The sequence below is a fragment of the Nanorana parkeri genome, unplaced genomic scaffold (genome assembly GCF_000935625.1).
Source record: "Nanorana parkeri isolate BGI_ZX_2015 unplaced genomic scaffold, ASM93562v1 scaffold729, whole genome shotgun sequence".
NCBI lineage: Eukaryota > Metazoa > Chordata > Amphibia > Anura > Dicroglossidae > Nanorana > Nanorana parkeri.
In genome coordinates, this window is record NW_017306997.1 from 771,311 (window position 1) to 791,348 (window position 20,038).

At 40.8% G+C, this 20,038-nt stretch overlaps 1 protein-coding gene across 8 annotated transcripts in view; it reads right to left on the minus strand.

Annotated features, from left to right (window-relative positions):
- The window catches only part of EBF1 (early B-cell factor 1), a 329,738-nt gene that overhangs the window by 297,155 nt on the left and 12,545 nt on the right, over positions 1–20,038 (minus strand). For all 8 annotated transcript variants that reach the window (XM_018564148.1, XM_018564145.1, XM_018564149.1 and 5 more), the window contains exon 5: positions 2,346–2,419. In XM_018564148.1, coding sequence (XP_018419650.1) covers positions 2,346–2,419 — 74 coding nt within the window. The remainder of the gene's footprint in view (positions 1–2,345; positions 2,420–20,038) is intronic.

Below are 20,038 nucleotides of genomic sequence, written 5' to 3' on the forward strand. Positions count from 1 at the left end.
GAGAGAGAGAGAGAGAGAGAGAGAGAGAGAGAGAGAGAGTAAAAGTATTTATTAAAACAGTGTGCCACAAAAAAATCCTTATATGTCCTTAAGAAAATGTATTCACTTGATCATTGAACCAATTAGTTAAAGTCAAGTCAACCAATGCAAACTGATTCTGCTAAATTTGTCCTGTGTATATAGACTTCAATGACCTTTGGGTACAATAAGGTTAAAGGCATGCAAATTTGCACTCCTCACCTGCAGAAACTGATTTCCAATCTTTAAAAAAGATTCACACTTGGGCTACCTCACCCCAGTCAGTGCCACTGCTGCAGACTCCACCTGCGGCAGTGGCAGGGACACTAAGGGTCATATTTATAAAGCAGCTTTCATCAAACATTCCCTGTTGGTGATCAAGCGCTGTCTTTTAAAACACTGAACCTGGAAGGTTCACCTGCAGTGAATATTTGATAAATGTCAGATTCACTGCTTTATAAATATGCCCCTATGGGTGACCCAAATATAAACCTTTCCTTAGATCTTCTTTAAATGCTCCTACAAGAATCTTAAGCTAAAAAACAAAAAAAGCAAGAAGAAGAAAAGGTAAGCAGCACATAATCCAAACATTACTTCTATATCCTTCCTGTAATTCCCCTTTAAACAATAAACAGCGTTCTATCCGCTCGTATCTGATATATGCCGCCGATTGACCTTTTTATCCCAGGGCTGAAGGAGTTAAACAAATAATTGTGCCCGCGCCCCAGTGGCAGCTTTGTTTAATGCCCGGCCGCTAAGTAAATAAACAGCATCTCTTACCAGTCTGTAGGCAGCGCGGAAAATGGTAATCTCCAGCATTAGCTGCCTGACATTTTAAATATGGCTTTTCTGTCTAAAGTATACTGTACAAATAACATAATTTGCCTTCAACGGCTTCATGATTCCCCTGCTGTGAGCTGCGGATTTTTATTTATTTATTTCCTTTTTCTTTTCTTTTTTTTACTCTGCATTGTATTTATAAAGGGAAAAAATCCATACCATCCGTAAGGTAACCTGATAGGAAGATAAACAGGGTAAACCACCCCAGTAGGAGAATATAGATGTATCAGTGTGGGTGTAGGAGTGTGTGTAGGAGGGAGCGCTGAGTGCCTATCAATCACATCCATTCCTTCCTGTCTGTCCATACCGCAGCTGTGTGTTTCCCAGCCAGGCTGATGCATTGCATTGCATCTTTATCATTCAATTATGGATGAGCGGATCAGGCTTACCCAGTGCAAAGTGCAATGGCGATAAGCTCAGTGCCATAACACATCGCAACCAGATTTCAAGTCAGATCAATTACATTGCAATCAGATTGTACATTCTCCTTCAAGCTGATCATACATGTTACAGTCTAAATCAGGCTTTGTAAATCTTTTTGAGGAACCCTTGAAAATATTTTCAGATCTCTGCCTTCCCTATTGACATTAATGAATTTTAGATAACTAATAAAATTTTGCAGAAATCTTAGGGAAACAATAGCACTAAGGTTTGCTCATCCCCAGTTTGGGACAAAAATTGATCATTTAAAAATAATGGAATTAAACAATTCACAGAGGTTATTTTAAAAAGTACTATAGGCCAGTGTATATAAGGACCATATATATTACAACTGTACAATCTACAGCAGCCTTTCTCAACCAAGGTGCCTTCTGGCTTCCGTGGGGGTGCCTGTAAATTTTTGCTTAGTGTCATGCTTTCCATTGAGCAGGTAGGCTCCTGATGTGAAGAGGGAACTCTGATCTGATAGTGAGAGAGGGGAGTCTGGTGTAGAAGGAGGGAGCATCAATTGGAAAGGGGGGGGGGGTCCTAGTGTAAAGGGGGATTCTGATTTGAAGGAGGGAACTTTGATGTGAAAAGTGGGGACTCTTGATTTGAAGAGGGGATTCTGATATGATGGGGGAAGCTCATTTTTTTTGTGTTCTTGCATGGGGTCCCCACTTAAAATCCAAACCAGACCTCTATCTGGGATAAGGGTCTGGTATGGATTTTGGTGGGACCACACACAGTTTTTTTACATTTACATTTTTTATATTTTAGACTGGAGTGCCTCGAGATTTTGCATACTTTAAAAAAGGGTGCCATGACTGAGAACAAGGTTGAGAACCGTTGATCTACAGTACCAACAACTAAGTGTGATTATTTAGGCAGGCCCTCAATTTACACTATTTAAGTAGTTTAGAGGAAGGAGATTGTACAGAGATTGTACCATGCATGGCCAGCTTTTGCTTTATCTTATAAGTAATGGTGTAATAAAAATGAATAAGACTATAAATTCCCAGTATTTCACAAGAAAAGATTTTGTAATGATTTATTCCATACATTACCTGCACATGATCTCGTGTGTGAGTAGAACCCGACACATCTCTGGATTCTTATCCTGCCCTTCATAGATAATGGCCTATAAACAGAGAAGTGGAAAGTTAGAGAAGTCAAGTCAGAAAAATATTACTTCGTGATAACTTATAGTGATATTAAAGTGAAAGGTTTAAAAGGCTATTTCAAATGCTGATGAAATCAATTACAATTAGGGATGTTCAGATACCAAGTATACCAAGAAAAACTCAAAAGTTAGGAGGCAGCTGACATTTTTAAGGAGCATACGGGGGATCCTTGGATTTGTGCATCCCTGTTTTAATGTGTGATTTTTTTAAATAAATATATATATATAAGGGATGCACCGATACCATTTTTTCCAGACCAAGTACTGATACTTGTCCAAGTCCTCACAGATACAAGTACTGATACATTTTTTGTTTATTGTCATGTGACAGTTTTTTAAAAACAATACAGACTAATGATTTCAGGACAGGGGTGGAGTGCCAGAGCTAGGTCCCAGCTGCAACTCCTGCAACCCTGGTAGTTCTCGTGGAAATGCCAAGTATCTGAAATGGTATCTGAACATCCCTAAAATGGATGCTGCTTCTTGATGTTTATAAGTTTCAGTTTCCTCCAGAATCAGCTGGTCCCCTGAGTACTGGTCCTGATATGCTGTTTTAGGGTGGCTGCTTTCCCTTGCAGGATCCTATGGAGCCACCCTTGTATGTGCTAGTGAGCTGTGTATGTCTCCACAAACACTCAGGTACAGCAAGGCAAGCCATTCCGCAGCTGCACTCATTGGTTCCTGCCTATGACCCCATGTCGCAGTAGGATACAGTAGTGATGTGAAGTGAGAGGAAGGAACCAGTGAAAGTTGTGGGGGACCACAAAGATCGACACTTTCAAAAGTTTTGGTTTCCCAGCACATTTTAAGGGACCAGTTCTTTGCATTGGAGCAGCGCAGGCCAGTAGTAGAGGCAAGTATTCAGCTTTATCTTCACAGGTATGTGTTGTCCTGAAAGCATTCAATTACATCCTGGGGTCTTTTCTGAAGCCACTAATGCTAATCAGGGAACCAGCATTTTCAAAAGAAGACTTCTACAATGACACTCTCACTGTCCCGCAACACTTCTTATTGGCTAAACAATTGCTATAGTCAAATACAGGAAATTCTTAATTCTCAGACAGCAAACTTCAGAGCTAAATCTTACTGAGCCTTGTCAAGGAAAGCCATCTATTTTACATGGCACACAATAACACAAACATACTTAGGCCTAGTTATTGCTACAATCAAAAGCCGCCTTAAAGCCTTGAACCAAAAATAGATCGCAGCCAAGTGTAACCTCCTGAATTGTTAAGTGAGTTGAACAGAAAAATGAACAATTGTCGCTATATATCAAAGCTTGTAACAATCACAGAAATGTCAAAAGAATACGGACATCATTGTAGACATCTTTCACAGGATGGGGCCCAGGTCTTTGAACACCGCGTCCTTTGAAACAGCCAGCGCTTGGTCAGTGAGAAACAGCATTTGGCCTCCCTTATATAAATATTGTGAGAATGGAAAAGTGCCATAAAGCATTGACTGAATCTCTTTTGCCACAGAACCAAGGGCAGGCCTACCACTTGTGTTTACTGCGCAGTTGAACGACAACTTAGGGGTTCATTTATACTAGATGTGGATTGGAAAGGTGCTTGGTGCCCTACTGTTATCACATACATCTAGACACTACTCAGCTTAAGACTTTCCGCTTGACTGCTGTAACACTTTGCCCATTTATTTTTTGTCACGCAGTTCCACCCAGTTTCCAAAGTCCTGATGAAGAGAGACACCTGTCCCCCGAAAATGCGCTGGTTGTACCATCTTCTGTCACCCTGATTAAGGAATAATAAACTAAATAAATAAAGTGTTCAGGACTTGGCCGCTTAGCCTTAGCTACCATCTCTCAGACTCACTGGTTTCTAAAAGTTCCCGTGCATAATAATACGTGTGCCATGATGGATATATCAATGCAAGAGAGGGTCTTTTATGCAGCTTGAAGAGCAAGATGGAAAATTCACATATCCTTTAACTAGCTTGCGGAGGGGGCATTATTGCACTTGAAGTTATGATACTGTTTCTTGTAGTCCTTTGAAGGTGACATTAAAAAGAGAAATAACCTGTAGCAGGGGTGCCCACAAGGTCGATCGCGATCTACCAGTCGATCGCGTAGCGATCACTGGTAGATCGCCATGTCCTCTCCTCCCGCCGCTTCTCTGGATCCCCGCTGCTCTCCCCAGCGGGGAGCGGAGAAGAAGTGAAGGGACGGGGGAGGGCGGAGGACGGAGCCGCTGTCACTAACTAATGCAGAGCAGTGAGGAGAGAGAGACCCTCGACCAGGATCTGACAGCCCGGCGCCCGGGAGAGCAGGGGGATCCAGAGAAGTTGCAGCCCCCCTGTGCGTGGACGAGCGGCAGAGGATTGGTATGTGTCAGTATTATGTACCAATTCTCTGTGTAGGACAAACACTGGAGCGATCGGCTGATCATGGGGTGCACTTGCCAGACCCTTATCCAAGCATGCAGTCTGGGTGGCTAGAAAAGAGAAGACAGCAAACATGCATACACACACACACACACACCTTTCATACCAGGCCACATGCCTGCAACAATGGAAGGTTAGCTTGCATGGGGGGGTCGGTAAAGCTTCCCCTTGCAATGCAACTTGTCCCCATGTTGAGGGCACAAGAGCTTCATCCCCACATTCAAACAAACAGGATGTCGGGGGTTTGTGAGATATCCACTCCCATTAATACCCCTTCTTAGTCACTCCCCCAAAAAAGGTGAAATGTTAATAAACAAACACACACCCTGACAACATCATTTGCTGAAAAAATGTAAGTAATGTCTTACAATATAAATTCAGCGTCAATCATGATCCATTGTTAATCACGATGACCCCTGTCTGCTGATGTTTCCCCGCAACCACGATGACCCGGTGCCTGACACTACAGCCGATAAATAACAGATCCCCATTTTTTTTCATAAACAGACTTGCTGAGGGTCTTAAGTGACATCATTGACCAAACATGGTCATGACCATACTTGGTTAATGATGTCACCCATGATCCCCGGATGGTTTGTTTATCAGCTGAGGATTTGTCATCATTCAGCTGCAACAGCATTTCCACTGCAAAATGACAAATCTCCATCCAGCTGCTGTTTTAAATAAATCAGCCAGGGATCTGCTAAATGACAATTCCCCAGGCGAACTGGCCACTTTGCTAAAGTGCAAACAGAAGAGTCAGATCCAAACTCAGTCTGTTCTAGTTTCTGCGAATCATGGAATAAATTGGCCCAAATTGGCCAGTTCACCCACCCAAATCATTGGGATCTGTCATATAGCGGTGGTAGCACTACCGCCACACAATGTCCACTATATGACTGATCCTCCAGGGATTTGGGACAGTTTGGTCGACCCAAACCTGGCCTCTTTGCCCTTCAGCAAACCACGGAATAAAATGGGCCAAATTGGCCAGTTCTCCCAGCTGAAATGCTGACAGTTGTTTGTAAACAAACCAGCTGGGGATCTGTCAATTTTCGGTGGTAGCACTACCCCTGCTAAATGACAAATACCCAGCCAGCTTTTGTTTGTAAGCAAACCAGCTGGGGACCCTGACCAGATACAGTACCCAAAGCTCATCCCAATTCACAGCATAAATCACCTTGTGAGATATTTTAGTGTATGATTGGTGTCATAATGACACTTATCAAGGCTCGTTTCACATTTTATACTGGGGCCTAGAGGTGTTTCACTATGGCCCTGTGTAAAACCCCAATTCTAGTTATAGCCATCCAGCACTTTAGCAGCATGGCTGCTTCCACAATGCTTTGACACTGCCAACGTATTATTATTATTATTATAATACAGGATTTCTAAAGCGCCAACAGTTTGTGCAGTGCTTTATAATATAAGGAAGACATTACAATTACAATACAATTCAAGACAAGATGGTAAGGATGGTAAGGAGGGCCCTGTATACATCATTGACCACAGTCCAGTCAGAACTGAGGTGGCCTATGAAGCCTACGCTGGAGTTTTTCACAACTCCACAATCCTTGCAATTCAAAATGAATGATTTTTTTCCCCCCAGAAAGTGTACAATAAAAATATAATTAACTGTACAGACATTGTCAGCTGAGCCATCCTCGCAGGTTGACTGACATTCACAGTATGCTTAGTGATAGTGCTGCATTTGAATGCTTTGCAGGAGGATTGTGGTAGTAATTGGTAGCTCTCTTCCACGCGAGTGCCATTTGATCACTATGTTAAGCTTTACTTGCTCCGCCAGCATCTTATTAAACGTTTGTTGCCAGAGAACAATGCACCTGCCGCAGACAAGGAGTGAAAGCGGTGACATTTCTGTCATGGCTTCTCATCTCAGCTCGGCACCTCCTGATCGGAGAGCCAAGTCACACTACCTACAAGACATATGCAATTTTCCTTTCAATTCCAACATCAGAGTACGGTAAAAACATGAACCTGTAACAGCGTCTGGAGCCCCGATTCACTCCAGTCTGCCACATGCGTCTGTCTTTTTTTTTTATAATGCCTGATGTTTGCTACACATTGAAATATTGTGGAATTGTGGAATTACTGTGTCAGACAGGAGACTGCAAGGAGGCTTCTAGTCAGGTTCATTGTGAAAGTTAATAGCACAGACAGGCTTCAGTACACTAAAGAGCAGGTCCTGTGACTGGGATTTTAAGGGTTCAGGTCAGGTGTCGTACAAAAGCAACAACGTCAGGCAAAAATATATATATATCCGCCTGGGAAGGAAGACAACGACAGTCTCGCTAGTGATTCGCTAGTGATGAATCACTAAGAGTAGCAATCAATCACTATACTACTATACTGTTACAGCGCTCACCATAGGGAGCCATTTTTTAATGATTCCTCACTATTCTAAGGGCCCTATTTAAAAAATAGCCGTATGGCCTTACCACTGCCTAAAGAAATCATGTTGCCGGACCAATAATTGTTTTTTTAAAAACCTTCCCATGAGATTATATATTCATAAAGTATACTATGCTTTCTACCTGTAAAGGCCTTCCTTGTAAACACATCCAAAAGCCCTTGGGACTGCTTCTGGGTGCCGCCATCTATAGTATTACCCTTTACTTTCCTCCTCCCAGGCTGCTACATAATAGTTTATGCCGGGAGTTGAAAGTAGGGACAGACGAGCTGAGCCAGCACAGAGAGTGTTTAGACACTCCCAGAAGAGGAGGGGGCTGTGATATGCAAGGAGGGCAAAGAAGGAGGGAGCTTTGCTAGGTATTTGACTCTTCTGGAATAGTCAAATTTCCTAACAAGCTGAAAGGTACATTGCAAGTGAACAAAAAAATGATTTATGGAAAGTAAAAACACTCCAAGTAACTATTTTAATACCTGTTATTTCTATTCCTTTACCTGTATTTTTTTATTTTGGTTAAAAAAAAAAAGTAATGCATATTTATAAAGCATGGCAGTGTCTTTTAAATACGCTTTGCATTCCCTTTGTCTTGGTACTCTAAAGCAAGCAGAATGTGATTCAATAATATAGGATACAATTACCCTGGAGAAGGAGAAAGCAGTCATGTTACCTCTCAAAGTCATGTGATCAGCTTCTTCAATGTTGAAGTTCTCTCTGCAGTGTTCTCAGTGAGAACTCCATAGAACACCACAGTCACCACACTGTGCTCTGCATTTTATGTATGACAAGTAAAATGAAGGCTGTGGCATTGAATAAGCACTGCCGTGTCCAGTGGATAGTGATATCACTCTTCACTGTAGGTAGGACCCTGAAGCTGGCCATACACTGGTAGATTTTTGTAAGAATGTTCATACAAAAACTCTCATCAGAATATTCGATAAAGCATGAGACTTGACGAATCACGTTTGAAATTCAGTTTAATTTTAACATTTGATTTTGGTAATAAATGGAATTTTCTGATCAAAAACCACATTCACTTTTTGTTCGTTCGAGAAAACTTTTCCATCCAGCTCCTTCGATTTTTGTTTGGCTCTATGGTCAAAAACACTCGTCGATTTGACCCCATTGACTGTTAGAAAAATCAAACGAACGTTCCAAAAACAAATTTTTTCAAACAAAATTCTGCTGGTGTATGCCCAGCTTTAGTGGTTAATATATCTCCAGCTGTAACTTTTACTTTTTTAGGTTTAGATAGACTAGGGAATAACTGAATTGACGTCCCTTTACTTACTGTCCCAGGCACACAAAAGACTCTTAAGCTTTTGCCTCTAGAACAAGCATCCCCATTCAAAGACTTTTCCCTTACCTCCGGTTCTGCTGACAACTCTACAGTTTTGGGTTTCTCATCATATTGGTTCCAGTGATATCGGTCACCAGGGCAAATAGAGTCAGTGATTCTCCCTTCTGGCCACAGAAATACACTGATCTGGGGTGGTGTACAGCCATAAACAGCTATGTGAATGAGGCCATAAAGTGCTTACTGCATGTTCAGAACATGTAAACACTTTAGTGCGCATTATCTGCTAGCTCCTACATTATCATTAGCTCCTAATGCAATGTGAAATATGATTGGCTATGATGAGTCTGTAGGGTCATATGGAAAGTACTAGAACAGTGGTTGTGGGAGGGGTGCATATAGAAGCCGCCCTTTTTTGTTTTGTTATGTACTTGTTTCAGACGTGCAGCTTCATCAAGTGCATTTTGTCCTTTCCTGGGTCTCTCTACAATTTTGCAGTGCCGGGGTAAAGCCCTGGAAAGGGCAGAGTCAGTCAGAGCTATGACATAAACCATCCTCTAGCTCCTAAGAGGCTCTAAACTCTTTAATCTGTTTCGCTTTCCATCAAGCAGCATTTTGTGCACATGATACAATCAGTTCCTCTGCATCTGACTGTTCTCACAGAATATTACCCTGTGATAACTACATCGCTACATTACCAGCCATAAAACAGCTGAATCTCTTATAAGACATTCTGCAAACCATTATGACTCTATCTGTCAGGATAAACTTCAGATATCTGTGATCTTCAACGAGCTCGATGCTAAATCTCTAGAACTGATACCATGCAATAGAGAGCTTCATTGTTGCCTTCCCAGAGACATCTTCCTCTCTCAATATCTTTCCATACCAGGGCAATGTTGACCCTCTGCATCCTATAGGAGCAACTGTAGATGCAATGCCTACTAAAATAAACCTGCCAGGGTTCATGTGTGGTGAAGAGATTGGGTACAGTCTATTTACAGGCATGGAGTAGGCTCCTGCATTCGAGCACATGTCTGTACTACTTACATTCCTACTGTACTGCTACATATACTTAGGTGGAAACCATTCCATTATGCACCACCATTCCTCACTAGGTCACATCACTGCAATTTCTACACAGGCAAGGAGGTTACAAATTCTAAGGATGGCACTTCTCTTGAAAAGTCAGGTACAGCAATTTAGATCACGGCAAACTATAATGATCTGGGATATTATGTATACAGTATATACACACATACAGGTACATACATTATGTATACAAGCATATATACAAACAAATCAAAATAAACATTTACCACAGGGGAAACAGGATTTCCAGAGCACTCTGTTTTTTTTAAAGAAAAGGCTATCCCCTTTCAGTCAGGTTGTCTCTCATTGAGACCTCAGACAGAGCCATGTGAAGGGAGAGGGAGAGAGGGGGAGGAGCCAGTGCTTTACTTGATTTACTTGTGTGTGTAAATTTAACCTTGAGCTATTGAGCTCTTTAATCAGAAGGCTTTTCACAACAGGAAATAAGAATAAATGTGAAAATATGTGAAAAGGAGCCCAATGTCAGAACTGTAGGCTGGATATGATTAAAAATTAACTTACAGTATTTCATTTTTACCTTCTCCCCCCAAAAAAAATCTTAATGCTTGACCCTAATAAAGAAAGAAAATATGTACAAAACTGCCACTTTACCTTTAATGGGAACTCTGAAGAGACCTATGACATTTATAATATGATAATGTAGCCTTTGATTTCTGTAGTTGAGCTATCCTTTCTCCTCCTCGCTACTATTCAACCCTAACAAGCTTTCCCTCTCCTCACCAATATTTAGTCATAACAAGTTTTCAACCTTGATAAACCACGCCCCTTTTCCCAAAATGTTGCTGTGAAATTAGTGTACTGCCGCAATATACAGGACAGATGTAGGAACTGTCTTGCTGCTTCCTGCTGGCGCAAACTCCATTTGTTGCTACAAAATGATAGGTGCACTTCTAGGCCAGCCCATTTGTTAGATAAATAAAGTCACACAATCATACAGCGTCATGTATGCTCATGTTAGATTAATAAAGTCACACGATCATACAGTGTCATGTATGCTCATGTAAGATAAATAAAGTCACACGATCATACAGCGTCATATATGCTCATGTTAGATAAATAAAGTCCCACGATCATACAGCGTCATGTATGCTCATGTTAGATAAATAAAGTCACACAATCATGCAGCGTCATTTATGCTCATGTTATACGTGACTGTGAAGCGCTTTTACAAAGGTAATTTAAAAAAAAGCATGTATGGGTCACGGGTTGTGCATCCTGTTTCCTGCTGTAGGAAAAATAGTGCGCTTTATAGGCTGGGGCTGTTATTTATGGTTCCAGTATAATAATAAAAGTTTTACTGCCATTGAATTATATTTTTTCTCTTTTTTACCAGGACTATGCGCCCACAAACTGTGGCTTTAATACGAGCCATGGAAGAAAAAAAGGAGGCAAACCTTTTTAATGGCAAGGATTGTAAAAGATCTCTTTCTGAAAAAAAAAGTATTTTAAAGAAAGCTCTCCCGACAAAAATGTTGAGGCTGTATTTGCTGTCTGGCGGGACCCTAAACAAAAAAATTGCAGGTCAAAAAACCGCATAACATAGCTTGATTTAAGCCCCTGACACACTGCACGCGAAGCAACGCGGAGTGGCGGCACACCAACCTTTGCGTGCAGTGTGTCTTGTAATGTTCACTCCGGCACGTCAGCTTGCGAGAGATTGCATAGCTGAGTGTGCCGAGATGAAAAATTTAATCTTCAGCCAATCGGCTCGCACATATAAACCCGCACATCAGGATGCAAAGGCAATTGAGTTGTTACGCGCAAGCCGATTGGCTGAAGATGCAGTCTTTCATCTGGCCACGCTGCTCTCTCACACTGCACACGAACGTCCTCGCCCAGCAGCTTTGCTTTGCACCGTAAACCCGCACTCAGTGTGTCATAGGCTTTATACTACAACTTGCCATCAATTGGGACTTACCATTGAAATCAGTGAGCTAAAAAGGTAGCAGCGATTGCTCATGACTAAACTGGTTTGGAGCATGTGCTCTTGTACTGCAATCGGCCATGTGATTGCATGACTCTAATCCAGTGTTTCTCAAACTTCTTCAGGCACGGCACCCTTTAAGAGTATGCAAAATCTTAATGCACCCCAGCCTAAAATATCATACAAAAACACACAAAAAGTGTGTTTCCCCCCTTCACAACAGAGCCACCCTTTGCATCAGAAGCTCCTCTTTCATATTAGAGCCCTCCTTTAACATCTGAGTTCCCCCTTGACATCAGGAGCCCCCTTCACCTCAGTCTTCACTCCCCCTTTCACATCATAGTCCCACTACCAGAAAAGTTTGATGCACCCCTGAGGAAGCCAGAAGGCACAACATTTTTCTTCTTATCCATAACGTCTATCTTTTCTATGACTTGTATATGGCTGCCATAGCGATTCTATTCAACTGTTGGATGGATGCCTGCTGGGTAAACCCCCTCTTCCCGTTTTGTCTCAGTCGTTCTGCCTGTCTTATATCTGTGTCTATGTGTATATGTGGGGGTGACCAATTCTCAACCGAAATTGTGCATTATTCACATAAAATTATGCACTAACACTTTGATATTTGTCCAGTTGACCTAGAAATGTTCTTACCATTGTGGCCTATATTGCATGCCTTGTTTGCTATTATATTCTGTAACTCCTATGTGGGGAAAGGGTTCACCCTGACCTCAATTTGTTTGTCTGTGAATATTTTGTAAAAATGATTAAACTTTAAAAAATCCTATGTACCTTAGAACTGCAAAGCGTCATATTATCCATTTAAACGGGCCCTTCCAAATACAGTCACACCATGTAACTGTAAGCATATGTGGAGGGGAAAACTGTGACTCTGGCACAACAGAAAGGCCGTGCAAGCTTGACGGACCTTTAAACCTAAACTGCGATGGTTTTAATTAGAGGCACATTAAATAACGATGATTATTTTGAAAGTGTTGTGCAGCCTCCATGTCCCCGTGGGGATTGTTTGCAATAGCCCGACGGGGTGATGTCATACCGTACCTAGCGCAGATTTCAATGACATCATCCATTGTAAGAGAAACAAACCACAGTGCATTATCGCCCAGCGTCCCTCTCTAGAACATACAAGGGATCGGATTACCGCCTTGAACACAGAACTGCAGCGAGTGTGAAAAACAGGACCCAAGAGGATGGAAATTAGGAGCAGAATGAAATACATGCAAATCAGCGCAATTCTCTGTGCTGAATTCACAGGCTGTCTAAAGGAGTGCTGAAAGTCTTATTTATCAGAGCGTTTGCGCTCTTGGCGAACAATCAATCAGATTTTCTGGTATTCCCAACTGTGGTAATGGCTGACAAAAAGAAAAGGCTGATTTGGTTGGTATGAGTAAAACACCACTGATCGTTGGCAACAAACAGCATAGATGTTAACCCACAAACAAGTTTATAATCTCTATATCTTGGTGTAAATTCTAAAGGTTCTTCTGCTTCCCCTTCAAACTAATTTTCATATAACTTATTTTATAATACATTTTAATAAGTCTTTAATAATTCATTTTACACCATGCTCCAGATATTTTCCAATGTTTGCATGCATTCATTATCAAGCCTAATTTGTGCAAATATTAAACAGGTTGCCGGGATTGGTTCAACAAACTGCAATGTTAAAGGGAAATTTCATTCTAAAAAAAGGGAAAATATAACCTAGAAGGTAATGGTAAGGAAGGACTAAAGCAAGAGTAGGCAAACGCCAGCCCTCCGGCTGTAACTTAGCTACAAGTCCCATCATGCATTGCAAGGCTCTGACAGACACAGGCATGACTCCCAGGGCTGATGCATAGTGGGATTTGCAGTTTCCCCACAGCTGGAGGACGAGCGTTTTCCTACCCCTGGAGTAAAGGAATTAAGAAACCCCCCACTGAACCCATGTGTAGCACGAGTAAAAGTTATTCAAATGTCTAATTCTCTCACATATCCCAAAAACGAGTGGTTTGTTCCCTTTTTCAGGATAGCAGGAGCGATGTTTAGCACAGATACAGCCTAATGCTATAAAGCCATTTATTACATTCAGTTGTTTTGGGCTTGTTGACCATCATCAATGCAGTGTATGAAAACTATGGCTTCCATTGTGTAGAGTTTGGGGGCCAGCGGGAAAGAAAACCAATTTCCAAGTGCAGCTGTAAAACTGAACAGATAACGGATGACAGAAAAGCTCTCGATTTTAGTAAAAGTGTTCCATTGTAGACCCACTCCGCAGGTGAGCCCCACTTTTCCAGCAGCCAGTCAGCAGTATCAAAGACTTCTCTTAAAGTGTTACTATGGTCAAAAGCTAAAATAAATATGCATTGCTATACTGAACGTCTGTAAATTCTATCCCACTTCTAAATAACCGTATTGATGTAGAAGTTTGTAAACTTACTTATTGAAGATGCCCATAGGATGGACTTCCTCAATGCACTGACACAATTTCACTCAGTGTGAAATATACACTTCCTTGTGTCAAAACTCTCACAGAGCCTGCTTTCTGAACTACAACCCAACATCTAAACAATGTAACATCATCATTGCTTGCTGAAAGCAATGCACGATGGGAGATGGAATCGAGATTGCATCACATCAAACAGAGGGAAAGACATGCAAAGCACACTGGGAATCCAGGAAGTTGATGAAAGCGATGGGCAGATGGAAGGCAGCACTCACTACATAAAAGGGATTTTTTCAAGTAAGCTTTGGTTGCATAATCAGAAACAACTCTAGTATGCATTCCTATTACGCTGGGACTTTACAACTACTTTTACCTGCCTATATACAGCCAGATCAGCATAACTGTGATTGATCAACTGCAAAAGATTTGAAGTGAAGGCCAAATGTGTCAGTTATAGTATGGTTTAAATGGACGGACGGGGGATTATGGGAACGGCTGTTTGAGAGACTATGCATGTGCCAATGCAAACGCAAACAATATCTTTAACTGAAAAATAGAGGATACATAATAGAATAACACAAGAACAACAGATCCCTCTGTACCAGTCAGGGTCCTACTAGTTGCTCCCTTTTCCTGAACACATAGGAGGCAATTTATCAAAACTGGAGCAGATCAAATCTGGAGCAGTTGCCCACAGCAACCAATCAGCTTCTAGCTTTCGTTTTCAAAGCTCAACTGAACAAATGAAGAGATAAACTGATTGGTTACTGGACAGCTACTCCAGATTCTGCCTGCTCCAGTTTTGATAAATTCCCCACAGAGAATGCACTGACAAACAAAGAAAAGGAAAGAGGGAAAGAACCTGTTCACTATTCAAAGAGTATATGCACTTTGCCAAATTAATGTTAGTCAACCCGTGTTCACTTTGAAGAGCCAATAACGTGTGATGGAAATTAAAACAAAAAGAATATTTGCTTGGACATGATTGCTTGATTAAACTCAACACAGCTATCATTGTATAGTCAGAGTAAAGCTCAGTGAACATAAGTTTTGCTAAGGGCCCGTTCACACCAAAATCGGACCGAAAACGTAAGTCAACAGAGGCCAGTTAACTTGCAATTTCAACCTCAGTTGACTTCCATTGCTTTCCGTAGCATTTTTTTAAATTATTCTTTCATTTTTGCCAAACTTTATTTTAATTAACATGTCCTGAGTGGACAAACTTCTATGTTTTTTGTTTTTGTTACTTGTGTTCCTTCCATTGGGTTGACATCCGTTTTTGATGCATTGCGTTACATTGCACTGAAAAAAGTAGAGCATGCTCTACTTTTTTCAGTGCTCTGCAACATAACGCAACACAAAGCAGCAGTGTGAACCGGTCTCATTCACACCGATACATTTTTCGGGTTACCTGCTGTTGGCATCTCTTAACATCCGTTAAAAATTGGATGCTAATGCATTCGGTGTGAAAGGGCCCTTAAGCTGGCCATATATTGCTTAGATCTTGAAAAGAATATTTGTACGAAAGAACAATTTTTCGACTTTCTATTAGTTGATGGGGTCAAATTGACAATCAATTTCGACCACAGTCACGAAACAAACTCAAAGGAGCAGGTCTTCGTTCGGGGAGCGGCATTTATTCCAAAATCGAACATTAGAATCAAACGAAATTTCAATCAACATTTGTCAAGTGTCTGATGCCATTATCGGGTGGTAAAGAAAGATCTTTCGTATGAACGTTTGTTCAGAAATCTACTAGTGTATTGCCAGCTTTAGTGAACGTTCTCTACTCCTTTAGTAAATCACCCTCATTGCTTTCAGTAGGACCTGTTTACACCAGTGCGTTTCATTGCTGCCCATTTTTAAAAATGTTTTTGAATGCCACATTTTGTCCTTCACGTCAGCTCTTTTAAACACACCACATGGCACAACACATCTAAAGCATTAAACACATTAGCACATGCCTTATGGTGTGAATGACCCCTAGTCTCATTGAAAGATCTGCCTTGCCAGGCCAGTCTTCTAATGACATCATTTTGCTCTGTGCAGTAACATTGTTGTGTGTTTTTTTTTTTAATTACAGTGAAAATCTCAAGCTATAAACCATATTTTCTCTACGCTGTGCGATAAAAACAAATATTCATGTAAAAATAATGACTTGCTAAAAACGAAAAGAATAAAACACAGAGCAATATTCCACCTTAAAATGTTCATTATTCAGTGTTTATATCCAGGTCTCTGCTACAGTGTTGCAATCTGCCATCACCCGGCACCAAATGACTACAAATCCGCTAATCTATATTCAGAGTTCACATGCAATTTGGCGCTGGCGTAATGCCGACGCAGTCAGGAAATCGCCGGCTGCGTAGAATCAAAATATCAACGTGGGATTAATAAAATACATCTTTGCTAATATGTTCATTTTTAAGGTAGTTCAAACATTCACTTTGGTAGCAGCTCTAGCGTAAATATCCCGGAACAAATGGCGATATGTAATACAGGAGGAAGCAGTTGGGATGCCAGACTGGAAAATACATTAGGCCATCTGGCTCAGGCAGCCTCTCCAAAATCCTCAGCTTTGTTTTCACCCCCCGACTCCAAACAACACATTTTCCACTATGATGAGTGTACACTTTCCTAAACACGCTTCCTGATCATGCATGCAAATTCCCCACTTTGTTTACATGATTAGATTTATTAATTTGGTAGGAAAAAACATTTTGTTTAAATGCAATAGAAGATCTAAAGCTGCAAAAAATAATAGAATTTAAAATTGGCTAGCTTTACACTTACTGGTTAATTCTTTTGATTATTTTTTTGTTATATTTGCAAACCCCAGATAGCGTTAAATAATTTTTTGACTCAATGGAATTTTGTATCTTCTCCTCGAACTCCCCTTAAAGCTAGTCATACATGTTATGATTTGACTTGTTCAGCTGATAGGATGCAGTCATTATTTGGCCAACATTTTTCCACCCAGCTCCTTTGATTTCTCTATTGACTTGTGGAATCGGGTAGTGCCTATAGGGCAACCTATGGTTCAAATTTCATCCGAATTAACAGAAATTAGAGAAAACCCTACTCTTAGAACTTTATTGTAAATAAGCCTGGGAATAAATGTTAATTTATTTTATTTTTTTTAAACTATCTGTAATGTATAAATGTTATGTTCATGGATGCAGCCATATTTGCTCATTACTTCCTGCTCTGCAGTGCTACACAACTGTTTCACTGCTCCTTCTCACAATTCAAATCTATAGGCTTAATTTACTAAAGTTCTATGAATTGATGTGGCCAGATCTACCAAAGTGAGCTGAAGAGGGCTTATCATCACTCCTAGCAGTCAATTCTCATCTTCTCCAACTCAGTTTGGACATTGCAAAGCTCCGGGCCCCTGGTTTTGGGACATGCTAATTTTGATATTTGTAAGTGAAACCTGCTAGTATATAAAAATATGAACTCTACATCAGAAAATAGGTAAGGTTTCCTGATTAAATAACTTGTGTTTACCAAAACTACCCTTTAAGGGGGTCAGTATGTGGCAGCCTTTCTCAGCCAGGGTTCCTCCAGAAGTTGCTAGGGGTTCCTTGAGCAAGGAGCAAATTCTGTGCCTCATTTAAGTTCCCACTGACACCAATTATGTTTTTTTTTTGCTATCTGTAAGGGGAGGATTCTTCCCACTGACTACAAATGTAAGGAGCATTCTTCCCAGTGACCATCACACTAGTGAACTGTAAATATAGTAACTATTAGCAAGGGCTCCCTGGGACTGCAAAGTTATTCCAAGGGTTCCTCCATGTTAAAAAGGTTGAAAAAGGCTGATATTGCATATTTAATTTGAGCACATATTTAAAACTACTATGCAAGTATTGACCTTTAGGTCATCTTTGACTTTTACATTTTACATGATTTGTTATCCATTTTTTGTTCTTGTATTATATACAGAAATTTGTATCTTAGCCACTAGAAAGAGCTCTTAATTTCAGGCTCGCTGCTTAGCAATGGCTGAGACATCAGCCACTTAGGAAGTGCATGGTTTTCAACAGGTCAAGCTACTCATAGAGACATGATTTACTAATGTAAGAAGTGCACTGAAGTCAGATGAAATACAGTGAACTGTGCCAGATGTGAAGTAAAATGTTCAGTAAATTGGCATGAACCTGCCATACGAAGACAACTTTTGAGGGCTGACCCACCCCTTGACTCCTTGTACTGGCCTTCTGTTGGCCTTTGAGTACGCCCATCACATTGAAGGAGCAATGCAGAGACATGGGGGGAAAAGAAGAAATGGCTAAGCCCCAATTTTTCCAAGAGAACTCAGAATTTGAACAAATATGCCCCACAGGTTTCAGAAAGCTTGGGTAAAAAGATTTAAGTATGTTCAGATGTCTTTAGATACCATCGGTGTGGGCAGTATAAGATAATGAGAGGTCTACTTTACAATTTGCTAGGATGAGCCAGTGTTTCAGTAATAATAGTTCACAGAGTCATTATAGCATTCTGGTAATTACACACTCAAGTCCTCAGACTGAGCAAAATTAAGTAAGACTAAAGATTTTGAAAACATTAAACTTTATTTAACAAAGCAAAACTTTATTTTTGGTCTGGAGTGGCGAGGGGGCTAGGACCTCTGTCAAGTTTTTTTTTGCTGCCTGGTACCTGCTCATAAAATTCACTCACTCTGTTTATCCTGATAACCAATGTCAACAGGACTAAACAAAAATTTTCAGCTGTCACGCAACAGGATTAGAAGGGAAATCTTCCAATGAGAACACTTGTCATGGTGACTGTCTAAAAGGGGATTTATCTCATTCTGAGGAGATTTCCTCTCACTTCCTGTAGTGTATACTGAACAGGAAGTGTAGAAAAATCTCTTGAGAAGGACACAAAAGGCAAGGAAAATAAAAAGTGCCCTACAGGGGTTTTACCTATCCCCTACCCTATCCTATTTTAAAAAAAAAGTGTTGGCTTTACTTTAAAATATACTGCTAAGTTTATTCACATTAAAGCCAGTTTACACGTACCAAATATTGCCCGGTTTCCGATTAATTGGCATTTTCGCAATCCGCTGTCGGCACCCTTCCGCCCGGCATCCCTCGAACAGCTTATTGAGGCAGCCGGATGGAAAACTCTCGGCCAAACGGAGCTAGCAACAAATCAGCTAGAAGCTCCATTCGGGTATTCTGACAGCAGCCGACATCAGAATACAATTGATAAAGCAGGGGAATCCTTGATCAACGCTCATAAGCTTTGATGGAGGACTCTGTTATATTTTCTTCATTCAGCCTGCAGGTTGAACAAATAAAGCTTAAGTGCGTATATCCTGCTGATGACAACCAGGCATAAAACCAAGAAGAAATGCTTTAAAGGCTAAGGGGCATATTAAACTGACATTCACCAAACACTCACTGCAGGGGAATCTAGGTGCTCGTGTGTCTAATTACGATGATTGATTCACCACCAGTTCGGTCACATTGAATGCTTTGTAAATATGCCCCTAAGTATTTTCTGCAATATTACAGATCGAAGAGCCATCAAAGAGCAACAACCTGTAGCAACCATAGGGAAAAAAACTCCTCAACACATAGCAATCAAGCAAAAAAGTATATCTAAGCCTAACAACACAAATGCAATATATTGCAGTTTACCAATTCGTTTTTTCACGCTTTTTCCCCTTTATTTTCACCTGGTGATCCTGCCAGTAAACATTTCCTGCCCTGGTGTGACAACAATCACTCTCTGTATTGTATCTATGCATCTTCCAAACACTGATATATCAGTTTGGGGAGGACTGTCCTTTAAAATGTAAAATTATTATTAACCCCTGCAGTGGGGCTACCCCTTAAGTGCTCAGTTTTGTCTAGGGAGAAAAATAATAAAGAAACACTCACCCGAACCTCCAAGACAGCCAGAGGCGCTCCCTCCTGACTCTCTGCTCCTATCATGCAGAGATGGTATGTCCCTCAGTG